This window comes from Mus caroli, unplaced genomic scaffold, assembly GCF_978045245.1.
Source record: "Mus caroli unplaced genomic scaffold, Mus_caroli_1 scaffold_6, whole genome shotgun sequence".
NCBI lineage: Eukaryota > Metazoa > Chordata > Mammalia > Rodentia > Muridae > Mus > Mus caroli.
This window is the reverse complement of record NW_028227261.1, coordinates 38,225,871-38,246,491: the sequence shown is the minus strand read 5'-3', so window position 1 is coordinate 38,246,491 and position 20,621 is coordinate 38,225,871. Positions and strand designations below refer to the sequence as shown.

The 20,621-nt window shown below is 47.9% G+C and overlaps 1 protein-coding gene across 1 annotated transcript in view; it reads right to left on the bottom strand.

The window, feature by feature from the left end:
* Positions 1 to 20,621, bottom strand: part of Cfap57 (cilia and flagella associated protein 57) — a 69,444-nt gene that overhangs the window by 42,017 nt on the left and 6,806 nt on the right. The window contains exons 3-10 of the mRNA XM_021160891.3: positions 19,322 to 19,638; positions 17,506 to 17,789; positions 14,790 to 14,997; positions 10,773 to 10,925; positions 5,513 to 5,652; positions 4,596 to 4,761; positions 3,727 to 3,840; positions 119 to 331 (exon numbers count right to left, since the gene is read on the bottom strand). Of these exons, the coding sequence (XP_021016550.1) occupies positions 119 to 331; positions 3,727 to 3,840; positions 4,596 to 4,761; positions 5,513 to 5,652; positions 10,773 to 10,925; positions 14,790 to 14,997; positions 17,506 to 17,789; positions 19,322 to 19,638 (1,595 nt within the window). The remainder of the gene's footprint in view (positions 1 to 118; positions 332 to 3,726; positions 3,841 to 4,595; positions 4,762 to 5,512; positions 5,653 to 10,772; positions 10,926 to 14,789; positions 14,998 to 17,505; positions 17,790 to 19,321; positions 19,639 to 20,621) is intronic.

Sequence of the window (20,621 nt, the reverse complement as noted above, 5' to 3'; positions counted from 1 at the left end):
ACCCAGTAGAGAACCCAGCAGGTGCTGTCCCTCTCCCACGCATGCTTCCCTTTAGAAGCCCGGGAGCCTGTCTTCTGTAGCACCCAGGAGCAGCCAGAGTGAGGGAGGGTGGACTCACCAAAGAATCTGCAATCTCCTTGAGAGTCTGGTCTGATCCGACAGCAAAGATAACTTTGGCATCAGGGGAGGTGGTGACCGCGTTGTAGCTACAGGACTTAAGCACACACTCCGTCTCTCTCTTCCCTGTGGACAGATTCCATTCATACACAGCACCATCTGTTCCAGCAGAAACCAGTTTGCTGTCATCTAAGTTCCACACGAGTGAACGGATCTGCAAGGGATGCAGGCATACCTGGGTGAGCAGAGTGTACACGCATGCACACGCACACGTGCGCGCGCACACACACAACACACATGCACACCAACTTGGGGAGGAGACAAACTCAGGGGCTCTAATACACTATAGCAGACTACACTAATAGACTCTCCTGATAGGGGCCTGTCTGTAAGTATAAAACACGGCTTCCTGGCCACATTAACATTCTGTTTTCTGAGATGTCTGTAAAATTCTGTACTCCTATTTCCTTTTCTGACTCATATAACGTTTTTTAATGTTGTAGCTAATTGACTATTATTACTGTTTTGAAAATGTTTGTGTTTGTATGTGTATGCACATCTGTACATGTCCGTGTAGGTGGCATGTGCTCTGTGTGTAGGGAGGCCAGAGTTCAACCTCATGTGCTGATCCTCAGGAGCAAATAAATCTACCTTGCTGCTAGACACAGTCTTTCTCTGACCAGGAGCTCGCTGAGCAGACTAGGCAAGCCTGAAGGGTCCACTTCTTTCTGCATTCCCTGTTCTAGGATTATAACGTGAGACATCATGGTAAGATTTGTTCTGGGCCCAAACTCAGGTCCTTATGCTAGTGTGGCAAATATGTTACTGACTGAGCCATCTTTGTCTTTGTCTTTGACAAACCTTCCTAAGAACATTTGCAAGATTTGTTTAAGATTTATTTATCTTATGTGAACGCATGGTTTGGCAGAGGTTGCAAGAATCTGCAGAGATCAGAAGAGGGTCCGATCCCCTGGACCTAGAATTGGAATTATGGATGAAAATGACCAAAAGGACCACTTAAGGGGTGGGGGACAACTCAGTTGGTAAAGAGCTCACTTTGTTAGCATGAGGACCTGGATTCGATTCACAGAACTTATATTTAAAAAAACAAAGCAACCAACCAACCAACAACAACAAAACCCAGCCGGGCATAATGCTACACACTTGTGGCCTCAGCAACAGGAAGGCAGAGACACTCAGATCCTTGGTGCTTGCTGGCTAACCTAGCTTAACCTACTAGGGGTGAGTTCCAGACTAGTCAGACTCAAACCAAGTAACCAAACTGACAAGTAAAACATGCACGCTCCTGAGCGCCAAAGTCCCCAGAAATTTGTTTGAAGGGCACAGGTTAATGGAGAAACAAGAAGAGTGTCTTAGTCAGGGTTTCTATTCCTGCACAAACATCATGACCAAGAAGCAAGTTGGGGAGGAAAGGGTTTATTCGGCTTACACTTCCATGCTGCTGTTCATCACCAAAGGAAGTCAGGACTGGAATTCAGACAGGTCAGGGAGCAGGAGCTGATACAGAGGCCATGGAGGGATGTTCTTTACTGGCTTGCCTCCCCTGGCTTGCTCAGCCTACTCTCTTATAGAACCCAAGACTACCAGCCCAGGGATGGTCCCATCCACAAGGGGCCTTTCCCCCTTGATCACTAATTGAGAAAATGCCTTACAGTTGGATCTCATGGAGGCATTTCCTCAACTGAAGCTCCTTTCTCTGTGATAACTCCAGCTGTGTCAAGTTGACACAAAAATAGCCAGTACAAAGAGCTTGTGGCATCTGTGCCCCCTGAAAAGCCACTGCTGTGTATTCTGAGCAGCAGCTGTCAAGGTGACATGTCATCTCTCCTGGCATTCCTTGTCTTCAGCTAGCTTCAGTCAGTAGCCCACACCTTTAATCCCAGCACCCCACACCTTTAATCCCAGCACCCCAGACACAGAGGAAGGCAGATCTTGGTGAGTTTGGGGCCAGACTGGTCTACACATAGCAAGTTTCAGGCTAGCCAAGGATACATAGTGAGACCCTGTCTCAAAACCAACCAACCAACCAACCACCCAGCCACCACAATGTACTATAGGGTGTGTAATGAAAAGAAAATACAGAGCTGGTAAGTTTGACTTATGCCATGAAAATAAAATATAGGCCCAGTGAGATAGCTTAGGGGATGAATGTGCTTGCTCTCAACTCTGATAACCCGAGTTTGATCCCAGAGACCAGCATGATAGAAGGAAAGAATTGGTCTCGTCAGATCTATACCCTCATGTCACACGCAAATGCACATCTAACAAAAAAGTTAATCAAAAATAAATGAAATACATATAATATAATAAAGAATAGGAATGAACAGACCTATGTGTAATATTTCGCTGGAGCTCAGTCTGGGAATTCTTGAGGTCCAAGCATGTTCTTATTAGCCTGTTAATACAGTGGATTACCTTGGTTGGTTTTCCGATGTCAAACCTGCCTTGCATTCCTACGATCAACCTCACTGGGGTACAGTCTGTGACTGTATGATGCCAGCCTGAGATTTCTGCTGGCTTGAGATTTCTTGGCCTGTGTCCATGGAGGGTATAGATCTGCAGTTTCATTTCTTCTTTGGGGCTATTTTGTAGGATCTTTGGGTTAGGGTAATATTGGCCTTGAAAATGATTTAATATATGTTACACTTCCGTTGTAGGGAAGTAATTGCATGGAATTGGCCTTTCATTCCCTTTCAATGCATGGACACATCCGCTCCCATCTTTCCGAATCTGACCTCTCTGCATAGAAGCCACGAGCTCACAGCATTACCTCTCATTCCAGTCGAACCACAGATTCATCCCATGCTTTCCTCTCTCTCCATACTTTGTAGACCTGGCTCCTATTAGCTTTAACATTTTCGTCCCTGTTTTTCTATAGATAGCCAATCTCCTGACCCAATGGCTCCTGTTGGTGACAGTGGCTATCCCCACTCAAATCAATGTCTTCAGCCATCTTTACTCTGCCTTCACCTCTTAAAAGATATACTTCATTTGTTTAATGCTACTATAGGAAAACCCAGTGACCTCATTTCCAATAATACTCTTAAATGCATGTACTGCTTTGATACTGGATCCGAACACTGTTTGGATTCTGTGCCTCCCCAATCATGCTGTCAGCAGTAGTTTTATTGCCATTTGTTCCATTTTTCTTGTGTTACTGCACTGGTCAGCACTCAGCAAAAGGCTACCAAGGAAAACACAGTGTAAAACATGTAGAAGATCTACAGGGTTCTATGCATTGGGGGCCCTGTAAATTGTCGGTTCACCCTGTGTGCTGCCTGACACCTATGTTCCATCCCTACAAACGCTTCATTACCTCTGACACGTCCTGTGATCAATCTGTGGGGTTTGCCTTCTCACATGTAATGGTCATGGCCACCAGCTTTGTCTGCGTGCGTAACTTCTGACCACTTCCCCAGGACCAAGCCTTTTCGAGCATCCCAGCCTAAATTAAGCCCACCTCTTCAGCAGACTGCAAGCTTTTCTTTCACTGGCTCAGTTACAATTTGTCTTTGCAGACGTTTGGTGGGCCCTGTGGCTAGCACAGTGCGTGTCTCAGTGCCCCTTGGCCACAGGCCACGGACTTACCTTCCCTGTGTGGCCTTTCAAATTATTGATGTTCTCCAGGCTCGTGGTGGTGAAGATGTGAATCACATTTCCGTTGACTGCAGCAAACAGGTGACCTCCATTGCTAAAGGAGCACTACGGGGAGGGAGGGGCAAGCAAGAAGAGAGCATCTGAGTGAAGGCCACTCTTCCAGGAGAGTTCAGGCAGGAGTCGAGGTGGGATCGGGAAGAGCTGTTTCCAGACACCACCAAGAAAGAAATCTTAGCTTGATACTGTCTATCCCAGGACCTCATGGTGTCTGCAGACACTGATTCAGGCTAGGAGGGTGATGCTTCTCCAAGCCGTCTGAGGGAACGCTGATGGGCCACGACTGCATCTCACTGTAGGCTTGGTTTCTCCAGCTCCTCACAATCCCTGTTCCCTTCCCAGTTAGGACTCCAATCTTGGAATTGCTTTTTCTTCTTTAGTCTCTATTAAGATGCCCAGACCTATCACAGATGGGATCCCACAGAGCCCTAGGTCCAGTGAAATGGTTTTGGTGGGTGTAGAAAAGCATGGACAGGGGCTGGAGAGATGGCTCAGTGGTTAGAGCGCTGGCCGCTCTTGCACAGGACCTGGGATTGATCCCCAGCCCCCACATGGCGGCTTGCAACCACCTGTAACTCCAGCACCAGGGCATCTGACACCCTCACACAGACACAAATGCAGGCAAAACACCAGTGTACATAAGATAAAAATAAATAAATTTTAAAAAGAAGAATGAATGAATAAACAAATAAATAAAATCATGGGCAGAACCATGCACTGAGTGAGTCTGGTGACAGACGCACTGGCTGATGTTTTAAGTCACCAGGGCCCCACAAGACAGACTTAGGTCTCACAGTCTTTACCTCTTTGCACCCTCTGACAGAATATTCTTTGAAAGGACGGATGTCATCAATGAGCAGATTCATAAGGCGCAGTTTGTCAGCAAACCCTACCACAATGTAGTGTCCAGAGGGGTGAAGGCTCACTGTGTAGGCCTCTTCTTGGTATTCCTTATATAGCTCCAGTGTGCTGTGAGAAAGGCCAGTTAATGAGTTATGAGCTGAGCCCCCTAGCCCCCTCAAATCCCCCATTTTTTCTTGCTTTTGTGTATCTGAGTTTTATTATATGTGATTACTGTTTTCTGGATTCTGGTTAAAGATAATGGTGGGCACTGAGTACAGCCAACAGGGAAAGTGGTCGAAATTCCAGCTAGTAATGAACGCACAGCCCTGATGAGAGCCCAAGTATCCTAAGGACTCTCTCTACAAAAAGTATCTCCCAGCAGCCCCTTCTACACACAAGAGTAAAGAAGTATATAGGTCCAGTCTGAGTTCGGAGCTCCTCATGGAAGCTTTACCAGAAGACTATAACTGATGGGGAGCCAAGGGTGGCTGGGGCAGTGATGTGGGAAAAGAGGAGGAGCCCAAGCTCTAGAGAGATCCCTGCAGCAGGCAGAACTGGGGAAAGGGAAGGCTCAGGAGGGCCCGAGGAACAGAGACATTAACACAAGGTGAGCTATTGTGGGGGTGTCTGCCTCTTTGTTTCTAGGGTCTAGCACAGTGTCTGGTATATAACAAACATTTAATAAACCAGAAAGTAATTTTCTAGCCCATGCAAGACTGAGAGACTGCTGGATAATCTGGCTTTTCAGTAAAAGGCTTTTCCAGCTGAAAGCGTCTAGGTCGTTCGATTGTAAACCTAATTAAAACACTTTGCCTAAACAGACTTAAGCGGTCGACTTTCTGTACGCACGATAGCAGTGGAGCCTTTTTCTCCTTACTTTGATTCGTAATTCCAGATGCGGACAGAGCGATCCAGAGAGCAGGTGGCAATGAGGGGTTTTCGGATGCAGGTATCGAGACCAGTGATGGATGCTGAGTGCAATGGGTACAGCAGGTACTCGAAGTGGGCGGCCTCTCCCTGGGGAAACCACATAGAGTGAGATCCGGCAGGGTGGGGGAAAGGCCGACTGTGTCCTTCAGCACGCCTTAGTACCTGGGACCCTTTATTAGCCTGTGCATACAGAACTCATGCTAAGGCAAACTGTTTCAATGTCACACATGGTTTTCCTCATGCGGTGTGATTTCAAAATTATTGGTGAGGCCACGGAACCTGTGGGAGAACCGATTACACCCCGTGTTTTTCCTAAGCCAGTCTAACCTCTAACCGCAGTCTAAGTACTTAATCGTGTACACACAGGTAAGCGCAGCTCTCACCGTTCTGCTCGCAGACAGTGGAGAGCCTTGCAGAAATCCGCAGTGGTCAAAGTGCAGAGAACAGCTGACCATGGTGTGCCCACCCTCGGCTGATACATCTACAATACCACTCCCACACCCAAGACTTAGGGATCATTCCAGAGAAGGGGGTGGAAAGATTATAAGAGCCAGAGGACCTGGATGTGTGACAGGAAAGAGGATACAGGGGACAGATCTGAGAGAAAAAATGATCTGGGAGGTGAATATGATTAAGATTTGTTGTATAAAATCTTTAACAATAACTACAATATTATATATAATATAATCTATCTATCTATCTATCTATCTATCTATCTATCTATCTATCTATCTAATTTTAGGGGTTGGAGAGATGGCTTAGTGGTTACAATCACTGGCTGCTCTCCCAGAGGACTGGGGTTTGTGTCCCAGCACTCACGTGGTATCTTACAAAGGTCTGTAACTTCAATTCCAGGGACTCTAATGCTCTCTTCTGGTCTCCTAAAGTACCACACACACACACACACTATACAGACACACATGCAGGCAAAACTTACCCATATACAAGTCTATCATCCTAGGTTTTGACCAATCCTCCTCCGTGGGATCATTTATGTGGCTTCTGACTCTTTTACTTGAGAATAAACACTACAGACCGAATGTCCTTACATATAAGTCTTTGTTTATCTCTCATTCCTTCCTTGGGGTCAGTTTCTGGATGTGAATTCTGGATACATGCTCTGAATGTTTTTTAAGTGCACTAATAAACAATGCCAAATTTCTGTCCGTAAAGACTGTACTAACTATTTGAGAACCATCAACACGTGAGCAGTGGGTGGGTGGGGTCTTTTGGGTGTTACACATGTCCATCATCTGAGGCATTTTATTTAGTGACAGAGGAGAGTGACAGTTGGGAAGCTGACAGAGGTGAGCTCGTGCTAGGTTTGTTCTGAAGCCAAGACAAAGGCTGAGATGAGGACTCCTACATTTATGTCCACCCACCTCCTGCTTTGCTGTCTAAGACAGACACTGCACACCTGTTACTCCTTTGTCCCCAATATGTCTGGCAACAGTGTTTCTACTAGCGCTTACTAGTAGTTGGGGAATGTCAGGGAGTCAGTCCAGCAAGCTCACTGGTCTCCCTCAGAATCCATGGCCAGGAACCTGTATGGCCTGCTGATGTCCTGGAGTGCATTTTCTTCCTGAATGCCCATGATACCTGTCTCATACATAAATGTATTTTCCTTTTCCAAACCTCACAGTCTGGATGTGACGCTTTCTCCTGTGTAGACCTTTTGGGATGTGGAGCCTTCCTAATGGAAGTTGGTAGGGGTGTTGGTAGGAATACCCGCCTTGCTTCTTGTATTTTGCTCAGCTTCCTGACCCAAAGAGATGTGAGCAGGCAGCCTCAGCATCAAGCCTTCTCCTCCACAATAAACTGTACCATCCAACTGTGAACCCAAACAACTCCTTCCTCACCTAATTTGCTTTCTGTCAGGTATGTGGTCACACTGGCAAGCAACTAAAATACAGATGCCAGCCCAACGACACCAGAAATAGCAGTAAATGGGAGTGGCCTGTGAGCAAGACCCAGGCTAGGAGCATGCTCAGTGGTGGAGCATGTGTGAAGACCTGGGTCCAGTCCCTACCAGCTTCTAACCTTAACAGACGTAAAAGTCCTGATCTCGAGCTTTGTATGGGAAGTATATTTTAGAATGAAAGCGCAAAGGTATTGGAAAGAATTTAAAAATATGAATCATGCAAACAAACAGCAACCACGGGCATGCTGGACTCACCACAGTAATATCAGACAAAATAGATTTCAAAACAGAAAACCAGTAGGCACAGCGCTGCATCTTATGACGATGAAAGGGTCAATCCATCAGGGAGGTGGCATGTTATAAACACGTGTATGCCTAGGCATGGCATAAAAAAACTTCCTTGGAGGTGGGGGTGGCAGAGGGGGCAGGCGACAGGTACTTCAACTCCAAGAGCTGAAGATTTCAACAGCCTACTTCCCATATAGGTTAAGACAAACAGATAGAAGGTAACAAGAAGTTGAAGACGTGAACATCGACAGATAGGCAATCAGACAGACAGACAGACATCAGTTGAACATCCAACCCAGAAACAGCAGATTGATTAAGACTCCAGAAACAAACCCACGTGCCGATGGAGTTTGCCCAAGGTATTAAGACTGTCTAAACAGAGGTGGAATAGTCCTTTGACAAACAATGCCGGTTTAATTGCACATCTACATGTGCAAGGATACTGTTTAGTCCTGTTTTAGGGTTTCTATTGCTGTGGGGAGACACCATGACACAGAAACTCTTGTAAAGGAAAAGAACTTAATTGGGGCTGCCTTAGTTCAGAAGTTTACACTGACCTCATGGCAGGAAGCTGGGCAGCATGCAGGCAGACACGATGCTAGAGAGGTAGCTGAGCAGTTTACATCTGGATCGGCAGGCAGCAGGAGGAATGAGTGACACTGGTCCTGGCTTCTGGAAACCCAAGCCCACCCACAGTGACTCACTTCCTCCAACAAGGCCACACATACTCCACCAAGGCCACACCTCCTGATATAGTGCCATTCTCTGTGAGCCTTTGGGGGCCATTTTTATTTGAGCCACCCCAGGTCCCATACTCCATGTCACACATACAAACTCAAAATGGATCAGAAGAATTAAATCTAAGAGCTAATACTATAAAACTCTTAAGCACAGGGTTAAATTTTCATTGCCCAAAGCTGTGGCGATGGATCCTTAAACATATGCTATAAGGACAACGTCTAGAAGAAAAGTAGAGCAATTGGACTTCATCAGAATAGGAGCTCTTAGGAACTACCATGAAAGTGAGAGGATTCTAGATATGATGGTGCGCACCAATAACTTGGTGCACTTGGGAGGCTGAGGCATGGGTCCATTATAGAGTCATGTCTATGATGCACAACTTGTAGAGTCCAATAGTAAAAAGACAGCACAGAATTAAAAGATATATTGGATATAGATAGATCTGACTGGAATTTCTTCCAAGAAGATGGACAGATGGGGAAAAAGCACCTGAAGAGATGCTGGTATGATGGCCATCAGGGAAATATAAATTGAAACCATGATGGTGAGATACCACTGTGCAACTTCTGGGATGGCTGTAATCAAAAAGTCAGATCATCACAAGTGTCTGTAAGGATAAAGGGAAGCCTGAACCCTCACAAGACCACCTCTTGGAACTTAACCAGTTTCTCAAATGCCCAACATGGAGTTACCAAGTGTGGTGGTTTGAAAGAAAATGGTCCCCATAGGCCTACTGGGAGTGGCACTATTAGGGGGTGTGTCCTTGGAGTGAGTGGGTGTAGCCTTGTTGGAGGAGGTGTATGACTAAGGGGTGGGCTTTGAGGTCTCAGAAATTCAAATCAGTTCTCTTCCTGCTGTCTGTGGATCAAGATGTAGAACTCTCAGCTCCTTCTCCAGCACCATGTCTGCTCCACACTGCCATGCTTCCTGCCATGATGATAATGAACTAAACCTCTGAACTGTAAGCCAGAGCCTGTGAAATTCTCTCCTTTACTAGAGTTGCAGTGGTTGCGGTATCTCTTCACAGCAATAAAACCCTAATGAAGACAGCAGGTAACCAGCATGTCCACTATTAGGAAGAGAGATAAAAATCTATGCCCAAACAAAAACTGGTATTGAAATGTTCACAGCAATGATATTCATAAAATCAAAAAAAATAGAGATAACTTGAATGACCCAAATTGATTTACAGATAAACAAAGTGTGGTATATTAGAACAATACACTGGAATATTATTTGGCCAGGGAAAGGCTATGAAGTACTGATACATGCTAGAGAGTAGATGAGCCTTTATGATAGCTTGTTATATCAAAGAAGCCAGTCATCAAAGTCCACATATATAAAGTACCCAGAAAAAGCAAATCTATAATCTATAAAATAGATTACCATTTGCTTAGGACTGAGGTGGGAGGGAGCGTGAGGGAATGACAGTTAAAAAGGTTTGGGTTATTTTCCCTATGAGGTGATGACTATATTCCATAATTAACTGCAGTGCTGGGTTTTCAACTCTGAATAACAAGGCTGCTTACTGTAAACCAGCACTGGGCTGGAGGTGTAGCTCAGTTGGTAGAGTGTGTGCCTAGCCTGCACATGAATCCCTAACATGGTATGAATGGGGAAAGGCGATGAGGGAGAGGCATGAAGGTCAGAAGTTCAAGGTCATTCTTAGCTATTAGGGCTACATAAATCCCTGTCTCAATAGCAATAATTCCCCTACACCCCCCTTCCCCAGTATGACTTAAAAAGATATGTTAAAATCCCTGACTGACTGTAGGTGGTCCATTGTTTTCCCTTTATATGTTTGAATCCATGCTGCCAGGGGGCACAGGTCTGAAACATCTCTTATTGATGAAGTGTGCAGCGAATAGTGAGAGCTTTGTTAAGTTGCCTGGAGTGTTTTATGATGGTCTCCTTTGCATTTCCAAAACAAGCCAAAAGGGCAACCACAGAGATTTTTGTATCTCCACCTTTGGGACTTGAACAGGGATGGTAGTAGATTCCGTTCCCTGAGACACCACTCCTGGTGCGATATGTGGGATTTGGATTTAATAGGCAACTTCAAGGTGGCACTTCCACCCCACCCCACCCCATACCCCTCGACTGCTTTTTGCGCTCAGCTTTTCCGTTTGCTTGTATGAATAGGGTGCATGAATTGTACCAAGGTTTGCATGAACTTCTATGCACGTGGTGAGCAGCCCCTCGGATGGGCCTCCCAGTGCGGACTGGAAGGGGGCTGATGCTCTTGGGGGAGGCTTACCTTGCTGATCTCCGTCAGGGACATGGTGATGGAGTAGAGCTGGTTCTTGTTGGTGCTGGCGACCAGGGTTTCTTCTGATGGGCTGAAGCACAGGCACAGGACATCCTGCTTGTCTGACTGACTTGGGTCATTGCTTTGTTGGTCTGTGGGGATCTGCCCAAGGCACAAAAGCATCAGTCATTCTCAGTCAGGGTCCCACAGGGTCGGTCAGCATGTCCCTGGCTACAGGGGTCCCAGGAATACTCTTAGCTCACAGACTCCTGACCGCATCTGGCTCGTGTCGGGAGAAGGGAGGGCTGGACTTTTTCTGCTTCTGTTGGTTTTAAAGAGCGTGCTCATTTTTGCAGCAACTAGCATCTGAAGGGTTAGACAACCGCATGCGTGGGAGTGAGTGGGCCAGGCAGCCTGGGGTGAGACTGTAACAAGCATGCTCGTTTAAATGCATTCTGGCCACTCGTGGGAAGCCCAGGGCATGGGCTCTTTTGGTACCTAGCACATCTGTGTGTACTTGAGGGTATTGGTGGCCCCTTTACAAATGGGAGAAAGGGTTATTGCCACCAGCAGGCTTGGAGAGGAGCTATTGTTCCCAGTGAGACATAATAGTTACATTTCCTTCCCCTTTCTGTTAGCTTCTGTTAGCGACCTAAGATGCGGATGGGCCGGCCTGCACACACCATTTCTGCATACTTGCCGTCTGCTTCGACCTCGGGTTCTTAGAGCACTGGTTCTCAACCTGTGGGTGTTGCCCCTCTCAATGGGGTTGCATGTCAGATATTTACATCACCATTCACAACAGTAGCAGATTTAACAGCTATGAAGTAGCAACGGAATAATTCTATGGTTGAGGGGCCGGGGGTCACCACAACGTGAGGAACTGTATTAAAGGGTCGCAGCATTAGGGAGGCTGAGAATTGTTCTTTTGAGTCTGGTCCTCCTTGGGTCACTGTCTGACAAATGTTCAGAAAGATGGAGGATCCTGCTTGTCCCCAAAGCCAGAGCCTCCGCCCAGTCACACCTCCTTGGTGTTTCTATACTTGGGGAGTCCCTGGGGCCTGGGACACTGGGTTCTTGTGCAAGGCTTCCTATGCTTGGAGTCCTATCTGTATACACACACCGACCCTTCTTCACACGGCCCACAAGCAAGCCTGCCAGCGAGCCTTCCCTGAGCGTCCTGGGGTAAGGAGACAAGGAGCTCCAAAATGTACCAGTAGCCCCTGGGAGACCTGTCTTGTCACACTTATCACACTGTGCAAAGCAGAACAGGCGCTTTGGGCTGAGGAGCCTGTCCACGCTGTTCCACAGATACGCCCCAGTGTGTGCACACGGGCCCAGAGTGTAGCAGGCACGCAGTGAATCGACGGATGCAGTAAAGGATGAGTCCCTGCTCTCCAAATGCAGGAAGTTTCTGCAGAGAACAGGGTCACAGCTGACTCCACTGTCTCAGCCACCAAGCACGGGATCTGTCCCCGTGGTAAGTGCACAACAGATGGGTGTTAAACGAGTAATGAAGTGAATGAAGATGGACCCTTCACCCTTTTCCCTCTCCTTCTCCTCTCCCCCTTCCTTTCTTTCTTTGTATGCTTGGAGTTCTGTAAATATAAATGAGCATGCTTGTGTGCACAGCAATATGTTCATTTGTAGGACGGGCAGAGGTTGGCCCCAGGTCCTCCTCTGTTGCTCTCTACTGTGGTTTTTGAGGTAGAGTCTCTCACTGAACCCAGAGCTCACTTTGGTTAGACTTCCCGGCCTCTCTCCTCTCAGGAGTCAGCTGTCTCTGGCCCCCTCCCTCAGCTGGGAGTTACAGGTGCACACCACTGTACCTGCCTTTGGTATAGGTGCTTGGGATCTTACCTCAGGTCCTCCTTCCCAAATAGCTAGAGCTTTGTCTACTGAGCCACCTCTCTGGCCCCCAACTTTTTCTCTCTCTTTAGTGATTCTTCCCTGACATAGGGGTTTCAGTGAAAGCAGTGGTAGTGTCGTGTCTACAGCTGGAACACTAGCTATCTGGGGCAGTGGGAGTAAGGTGCTAGGGACTAGATAGCAGTCAGGAGATGCTAGACCCTGATTTTCCTGCCAGTGTCCAAGTCCATGCTCCCAGCTGCTTTTCTCTGCTCTGGTTTCTGATCCAGTGTCACCTTCCCTGGAGAGACAGTCCCCCTGGTGGTTCTGGCGCAGAGCCCCTCTAGCCCCAGGACCTCTTCCTGGCTGTCCTGTCTGCATGCTGATTGACATCTGTCATCCTTTCCGTTTTTGCCTCTCTTGCTTGCTGTGTCCTGAGCTGTGGCTCTTTACAGTGTTGACTTCCCCATTGTGCGCCCAGCCCCCAAGGCCCAGCCTGCCAGGCTCTGTCAACATTTGATACATACCTGTTAAATAAAGAAACAAGCCAACAGACAAGGGCAAAATAAACGCCCACTGCATCAGGCTTCTCCCCACACCCATTGCTCTTCTCCATGTTCCTTATTCTTGGCCTCCTTCCCTGGTGTCCCACTCTAGAGCCCCGGCATCATTTCTGGGTGTTCCCTGAGAACACTTCTCCCACCTTTACCCAGAATTAGTCTTCCCATAGACATCCTGTCTTCCCCTAGCCCCTGACACCCACTGCTCTGATCTTAGGCCTCACTACCTCTGGACTGCATTAACCAAAAATCTCTCCACCCATTCCTGGTTCCAGCCATGTGGCCAGCCAGGCATTGCCATTCTTTGAGCGCTGAGCACCGAGTGGTTCGTGATGGGATCTACACAGTCTCTAGTCTCATCTCTTCCAATTTCACCTCTCATGGGGGGGGGGGGGGGGGCGTGCATCATGTTATGTTACAAACAGAGAAACACAGCTTTGCCAGGTACAACAGCTCATCTCAGCCAGTAAGTCACAGATTCGCGTCTGATACTATGTATCCTGGGGATAGCAATTTTTCTTAAACGTAACTCCTTTCCACCCCAAATCCTTGTGGACCACCTAAGTATGTTCCAGACCAGAATTTGTTACCCTGGTCACAGTGTCCCTCTTTTCCTTTTAAATGTCATGCGGCCCCTCTGTACTGGGCAGCAGGGTGTGCTTTAAACACACCACTGCCTCCCCCTGGGCTGCCGTGGTGCCTCTGTTTAAGCCTGGAGTTCCTGGGTTATACCCTCTTGTCAAGTATCATTCGTTTCCTTAGATCCCTTAAGAACAGCATTAAACACCAAGGAGCCACCTGGGTTCCTTTCCAAGCTGCTGTTTTCCATCTGTTTCCAGGGCAGGGACAGTCTCTGGGACCCTGATGTATGGAGAAATAACTTGTTCCTTGTCTAAAACCAGGTGTGTGCTGGCCAAGGCCAGTAATGGCTGGAGCCAGGGTCTCAGGAAACTGTATTTTTCTGGGTCCTGAGAACTTGATCTTTCCCCCTTGAAGGGCTGTGGTTTCTCAGTCCCAAGGCCACTGAATGCTTGGTCTGTAATGCACTTGAGACATCCCGTGTTCCCCTTGTGCAACTTTGCTTGACTAGCTTCCTGCTGACTTCCCCTCACTGTATGATCGTTTTCTGTTGACCCTGTCCCCTTTTCCCCCGTAAGCTGTATATAAGATGCTGTATTTCTTAATAAACTTGCTTACATGAGCCATCAGTGTAAGACCTCTTGATCCCAAACTTTCCTGTTCTCTTTCTCACCTCCTGGTCCTCCCCGTCAGGCCCCTGTCATCGAAGAACAACCTGCTGGTCCAGGTCATTTCTGTATCATTTGTTCCATAAATGTGTGCTGGAAGGTTTGATTAATATCACGGTTACAATAACGGAAGGGTTTTGGGGCATCAGGTTTGGGGAGGGAGGTGACTTGGCCACATGTCCCTGCAGGACTCAGATCCAGATTGTGCTACTCTGAAATCCCAATCCAGTGTACAGGCTCCTACATCGCTGAGAGCTGGGCTCTCTGTCTCTGCTTCTGCCCAGTCCTTGCTGGTGAAATGCTCTGTCAGAGCTATGCAGAGCATTGGCTCCTAAGGACCCTGTTTGCCTTCCCCTTCCTGCTCCTCTTACCCGGATTTCCCTGCTTTCCCGGTAAAAGTCCTTCTCTTCCACTTTCTCAAACAGCAGCACTCTTCCAGGCCCCGCAGAGCAGGCAAATCCCTTTGAATAGGCTGCGATGGCAAACACCTGGGGCATGGCCTGTTGTTGGGTGTTAGTGGTGATCTGCATCCTTTCAACGGAGGAGACTGGGGAGCTGAGTGGGGGAAACTCTATCAGGCTGGAAAAGGAAAGAAAACATGTTTTAGGAGACAGTTCTAAGGAGAAGAAATAAGTTCTGCAGGGAGGGAGAGGGGGAGGGGGAGGGGGAGGGGGAGGGGGAGGGGGAGGGGAAGAGGGAGAGACACAATTAATTCCAGGACATGGGAAGTTGAGGCAGGTGGATCACTGTGAGTCCAAGGCCAACCTGGTCTAGGTAGTGAGTTCTAGCACAGTAGGCCAGCCACATCATAAGATCCTGTTTTCTCAGGGGTGGGCTGGGGGATGTCTTTGGCTGAGAGCAATGCTACCCACTGATCTCCTTTCCTGCAGCCAAATGCTGCTTGGAACTCTACTTGGAGCACAGTGGGAATGCTCGCTAGACCCAGGGTGGTCATTCTTGCTTTGTTGAGAAATAAGTTGTTCAGAAGATAAAACTTACGAGGATCACACAGTCTTTTTTTTTGTTTTGTTTTGTTTTTGTTTTTGTTGTTTTTTCGAGACAGGGTTTCTCTGTGTAGCCCTGGCTGTCCTGGAACTCACTTTGTAGACCAGGCTGGCCTCGAACTCAGCAATCCGCCTGCCTCTGCCTCCCGAGTGCTGGGATTAGAGGCGTGCGCCACCACGCTGGGCTGGATCGCACAGTCTTAGCTGAGCCGGTGTTTGAACCCAGGCTTCTCGTTTCATTCATTCACTTAATACCATAAGTATTTATACCTGTTCATACATTTTGATTTAGAGTTATCATGTCTCTTTGAAACGACAGTAAATGAGGTCAGCGGGAAGTTTCAAGTCTTGAGCTCATGTCCTAGGGACTGTTAAGAGACAATTAAGCATGCCGCAAAGAACCGGCCACAGGTATCACAGGCTTTCTGAGGACAGGAACTGTCTTAGGTGATCAGAGACTGAGTGCTCTTAGCCAGGCCCTTTCCGGGCAAACAGGAATCGGTATGTGTCTGGGGGATGGGGCAGGGGACAGACAAAGGGAACTGTACTTGGCTGAACCCACTAGCAAGAGAATGCATTGGCCAGGAAAGGGACTCAGAGGTGAGAGCTGATGACCCTCTTCAGGAGAGGAGAGAAGCAGGGCTGCTTGCCCGGAGCTAAGGGGCCTTTGTGCTGGGAGGCCTGGACCCACCGAAATACTGTGCATAGAAAAGATGTAGGCATGTGTCCTCACCAAATGCTTTTATACAATTCTAAGGTATGGTGGCAGATAAAGGGACAATCTGAACTATCTAATGTAAGCAGTAACTAGGAATGGGGAAAACAATTCTTTCGAGAATTCCTTAGGAAGCCCTTACACAAGCCACAAAATAAGGAAACCGGTATGGGGAGGGGATTGTGGGTAAACAGAAGTCATGGAGAAGAAAGAATCCACAGGGTGTCAGGCGGCAGGGAGCTTGTTGGGCTCTGAGCTCAGAGAGAAGGGAAATGAAATTCTAGTTCCATCACAGAGTGCTGATCTTGGAAGGTGACTTAACTCTTTTGAGCCTTGGTCCCCTGGTCTGTAAAGCTGGCATGATACTGATATGCTCTGTGAAGGATAGGACTCAGATGGGTATGTCAGCAGGATCTGACACGTCCTGCAGGACATTTCGCTGTGTGAGCTGTGACCATCTCTGTGACTGTGTGGATGAAGTCAAGAACTCCTCCCTGAATCTCCTCCCCAGCCCCTCACCACACAGCCTTCTGTCGGGTCTACTGAGTCCATTTTCTTGCCCCTCTTTGTTCATTGTTGCCCCTGTGGAACTGCCCCTGTCAGAGGGCACACACTCCTAGTCCATCATGGTGGCAAGGGCCTCGCACACTGTAAGGGCCCCGAAGGCATTTATTTCTTTTTCTTTTTTTTTTTTTTTTGGTTTTTCGAGACAGGGTTTCTCTGTGTAGCCCTGGCTGTCCTGGCACTCACTTTGTAGACCAGGCTGGCCTCGAACTCAGAGATTCGCCTGCCTCTGCCTCCCGAGTGCTGGGACTAAAGGCGTGCGCCACCACGCCCGGCCGCATTTATTTCTTGAAATTGGTAAATTATGCAGACAGCCATAGAATGCATGCTTTTGAGAAAGAAAATCTACCATTTTGAAGACTGTCATACTGAACTGTGTGTAAAAATGAGATTAGGCATAAAAATAAAAAGACGTGTGTGGGCTATGCTTGGAACTGTCAAGGTTTGTGCTTGGATGCAGACAGATGCTGAAAGAGAAGGAAGAAATGAGCGCAGTTGGTTTTTAAGGTGTAGTGGTAGAGTGGCTTAAAAGAAAGATTTTACAGCTTGCATGTATTTAAGTGCACTACATGGGTGTGTAGTGCCCGCAGAGGCCAGAAGAGGGCACCACATCTCCTGGAATGCTTGTGAGGCATCACGTGGGTACTGGAACCCAAACCTGTTATCCTCAGCCAAAGCGGTAAGCGCTCTTACCTGACGCCCAGCCTCTCCAGCCTCGGTGGAGAGGCTTCAGGAGACGCTCATTTTACTTAACTTTGGCAGTGCAATGCAGGCATGCACTGGCCCAGCAGAGGGCGCTGTTACCTCTCTGACTCTTGAATGACCTCCAGGCTCCTGGAGCTAGTAGGCTCCTTGACCATTATGCTTGTCTCCCAGCGCTGATCTCCAGCTTCAAAGAGGAAGAGTTTGCCGGTGTCAGTGCCAACAATGACCCTGTCTTCAGACACCCAGGCGTGGGCTAGGTAGTTTGAAGATTCCCCCCTCTGGAAATTGATTTGCTTTAGGGTTCCTTCAGCAAAACGGAGAAGTTTAAATACCCCACTTCCAGTAATACACACTTGACTATTATCCTGGGAACTGATGCTAACCTGCAAAATGTAAGGAGATTAAAAACAAACAAACAAACAAAACACAAAAAAGTGAATACGATGAATCTTCCTGCTTGACTATTTAATACTCATTTTACACAGCTTGTGCATATCACAAAATGATGGAATTTTATACTATATTTGAAAAAGATATACATCTATGTCTATAGGATGTACTATCAGTCAACAATTTTTCCTTTTGTTAGCCTAAGCTGGCTTTAAATGGTTATTCCTCCTGCCTCAACTTCCCATGTGCTGTGATTACGGGCATGCACCAACATGTCTCCTCATGTGAGTAGAGCTAAACTCTGTACCAGCACGATGGAATGAAGTCTGGCTGGAAACAGAGACGTGGGGTTGAGCCGGTGTATGGAGGCCTGTCTATGGGGAAGAAACCACATAGCAGGAGGGAGTGTGTGGTCTCCCACCAGAGCCCTTATCCTGACATACACTAATGGCACTTAACCTGCTGGCTGTACTAGACAGAGAGCAGCCGGAGGCCAAGCTGCTGCTCAGTCTCTATGTCCCCAGGGCTGGGTTCATAGTGGGCACCTAGGAAATGCTCACTGGGTCTACTGCAGAGGTGGTCTCCGCTCTGAGAGGCGGGGAACTGTGGCCTAGAGGATACAGCCTTCCAGTTCTGCCTGCCTTTGTGATTTGTTGATCAATACTCATATCTGTATTGAGAATGGACTCGAGTGTTTGCTGGTGATGTCTGGGCTTGCACATCAACCTTTGGGCAGAATGTTAAGATGAATGCTTGAGGTCCTGATGAGCTGGTGTCTCTGAACATGGACTGAACTGACTTCCTGAAGGTTTGAACATGAGTCTAAGATGCTGGACAGGGGTTGGGGCTCCCTGCCTAAGCAGCCAGCCAGTTTCCTAAAGGGTCTTCGTTTTCCTCTTCAACCACAATAGAAAATCCTGTTCTCCACACCACTACCTCCAGCAGTCCTTTCCTGCACATCTACCTTTTGGGCTGGGTATGCTGGCATCTACCTTGAATCCCAGCATTTGGGAGGCACAGGCAGGCAAGACTGTGAGTTCATGGGTAGGCTGAGCTATGTGGTCATAACCTGTTACAAAACCAAAAACAACACACCTCCCAAACCAAATAAAAGCCCAAACCTACCACTTTATAAGTCATCCCTGAAATCCTCCTACTACCCAGGAGTCTACTGCAAAACGGCCAGAACCAAGGAGAGTAAGTTCTAATCAGCACCGCTGGATCTAACCCATGCCTGGAAAGTAGCCCTGGGCCAGAGGGAAAAAGACAGATGACAAAGTTGGACGCCAGCTGGGTCTGCCTCTTTGCCACTTTTGCAGCCTTGGATGAGTTGCTTAGGTCTCTTAGGGGCTCAGGGCTCCCATCTCTAAGATGGGATAACAACCACATAGTCCTGGTGTGATTATTGTGAAGCTCAGTTTTTAAAAATACATGGGAGAAGTGAGCAGCGTGGCACAAGGCAAGCGGTAGAAGAAGTCAGCACTGACTGCTTTACGGTGGGCAGGGCACTCATGCTAGGAGGTACCTGGTAGATGGGGTTGTTCTGACTATCAGCTTTAATAATGGCCATGACTTTCTGCTTTTCCCACAGCCAATAGACGAGGTTTGAGTCTGGAGGTGACGTCTGTGTCAGCAGGTATTTAGAGTCTGGAGAAAAAGCCATGCTGGTAAACTTTTGAACTTGGAAATCAAAATTATTCAGGACTTTGCGCTTCCGGCAAGGGATGGACGAGAGTTCATATATAGTGATGACCGGTTTTTCTTGCACAGTCTCGGAGATAGCGAGATATCGCCGATTGGGACTGATGGCCAAAGCCAGCATGCCCTGACTCTTGTCTGAGCCTGTAAAAGGAGGTAAAAATGGGGACTAAGGACAGACAATGCTTCCATCAAGGTCTACACAGGCTTAGCAAGGGGCACTGGAGACAGGAGAAAAGTGTACACATACACAAAGATCCGTCCCTGGCCACCCCTTAGTTTGACTGTATGTGGGTAATTGTAAAATTGGGGTGGGCAGCTCACTAGGTTGAGCTGGGATGCTGAGGAAACTTTCCTGCATCAGGACCAGAGAGGATGTAGGAAGCTGCATGTGGCAGGAAGAGCTTTCGGGGCGCACGGATGTAACAGAGAATGCAGAATGGGGAGAGAATCCCAAGGAGACAGATTGCTGGAGCACTGTGTGGGAGTCAGGCATGACCAGGGATGGGCCAACAAGGGTAGAACAGGGTCGAATCGTAAGGGCTTTAGTGTCCTAAGGCTCTGGTGCTCAGTACTCTACTGTGGGGGCTGGATGTTGACTACCCAGCCCCTCAGTCTGGCAGTCAGACTGATGCAGAAGTCTTTGTGATGGAGTGTTGTGCCTCCTTGGTTACCGGAGACACACGCATGCTGCCCTCCCTTCTCCTAGAGCTCAGAGAAGACAGCTGGGCATGCAGTCAGCATCTTGCTGTCTTGTAGCAACAAGCACGAAATGCAAGCCACGGTGAAGCCACAAGAGGGCCACAGCAGGCACAGCATGTGGGCCCTGGCACTCGGCTGTCATGGGTCTCTCTCCCTTCATTAAAAATGATAAAAAGCAGGGTTGGTGACTTTTCCACAGGACCTGAATTGGTTCACAGAGCCCATGTCGTGAGGCTCACCAGCACCTGTTAACTCCAGCTCTGGGGGATTCAAAGCCTCTGGCCTCCACAGGCGCTAACAAACACGTGCACTGGAGGCATGTGCACACATATGTAAGCAATTATAAATAAGAATAAAATAAACAATTAAAATGGGGCTGGCAAGATAGCTCGGTAGGCAAGAGTGCGTGCTGCCAAGGCTGATGA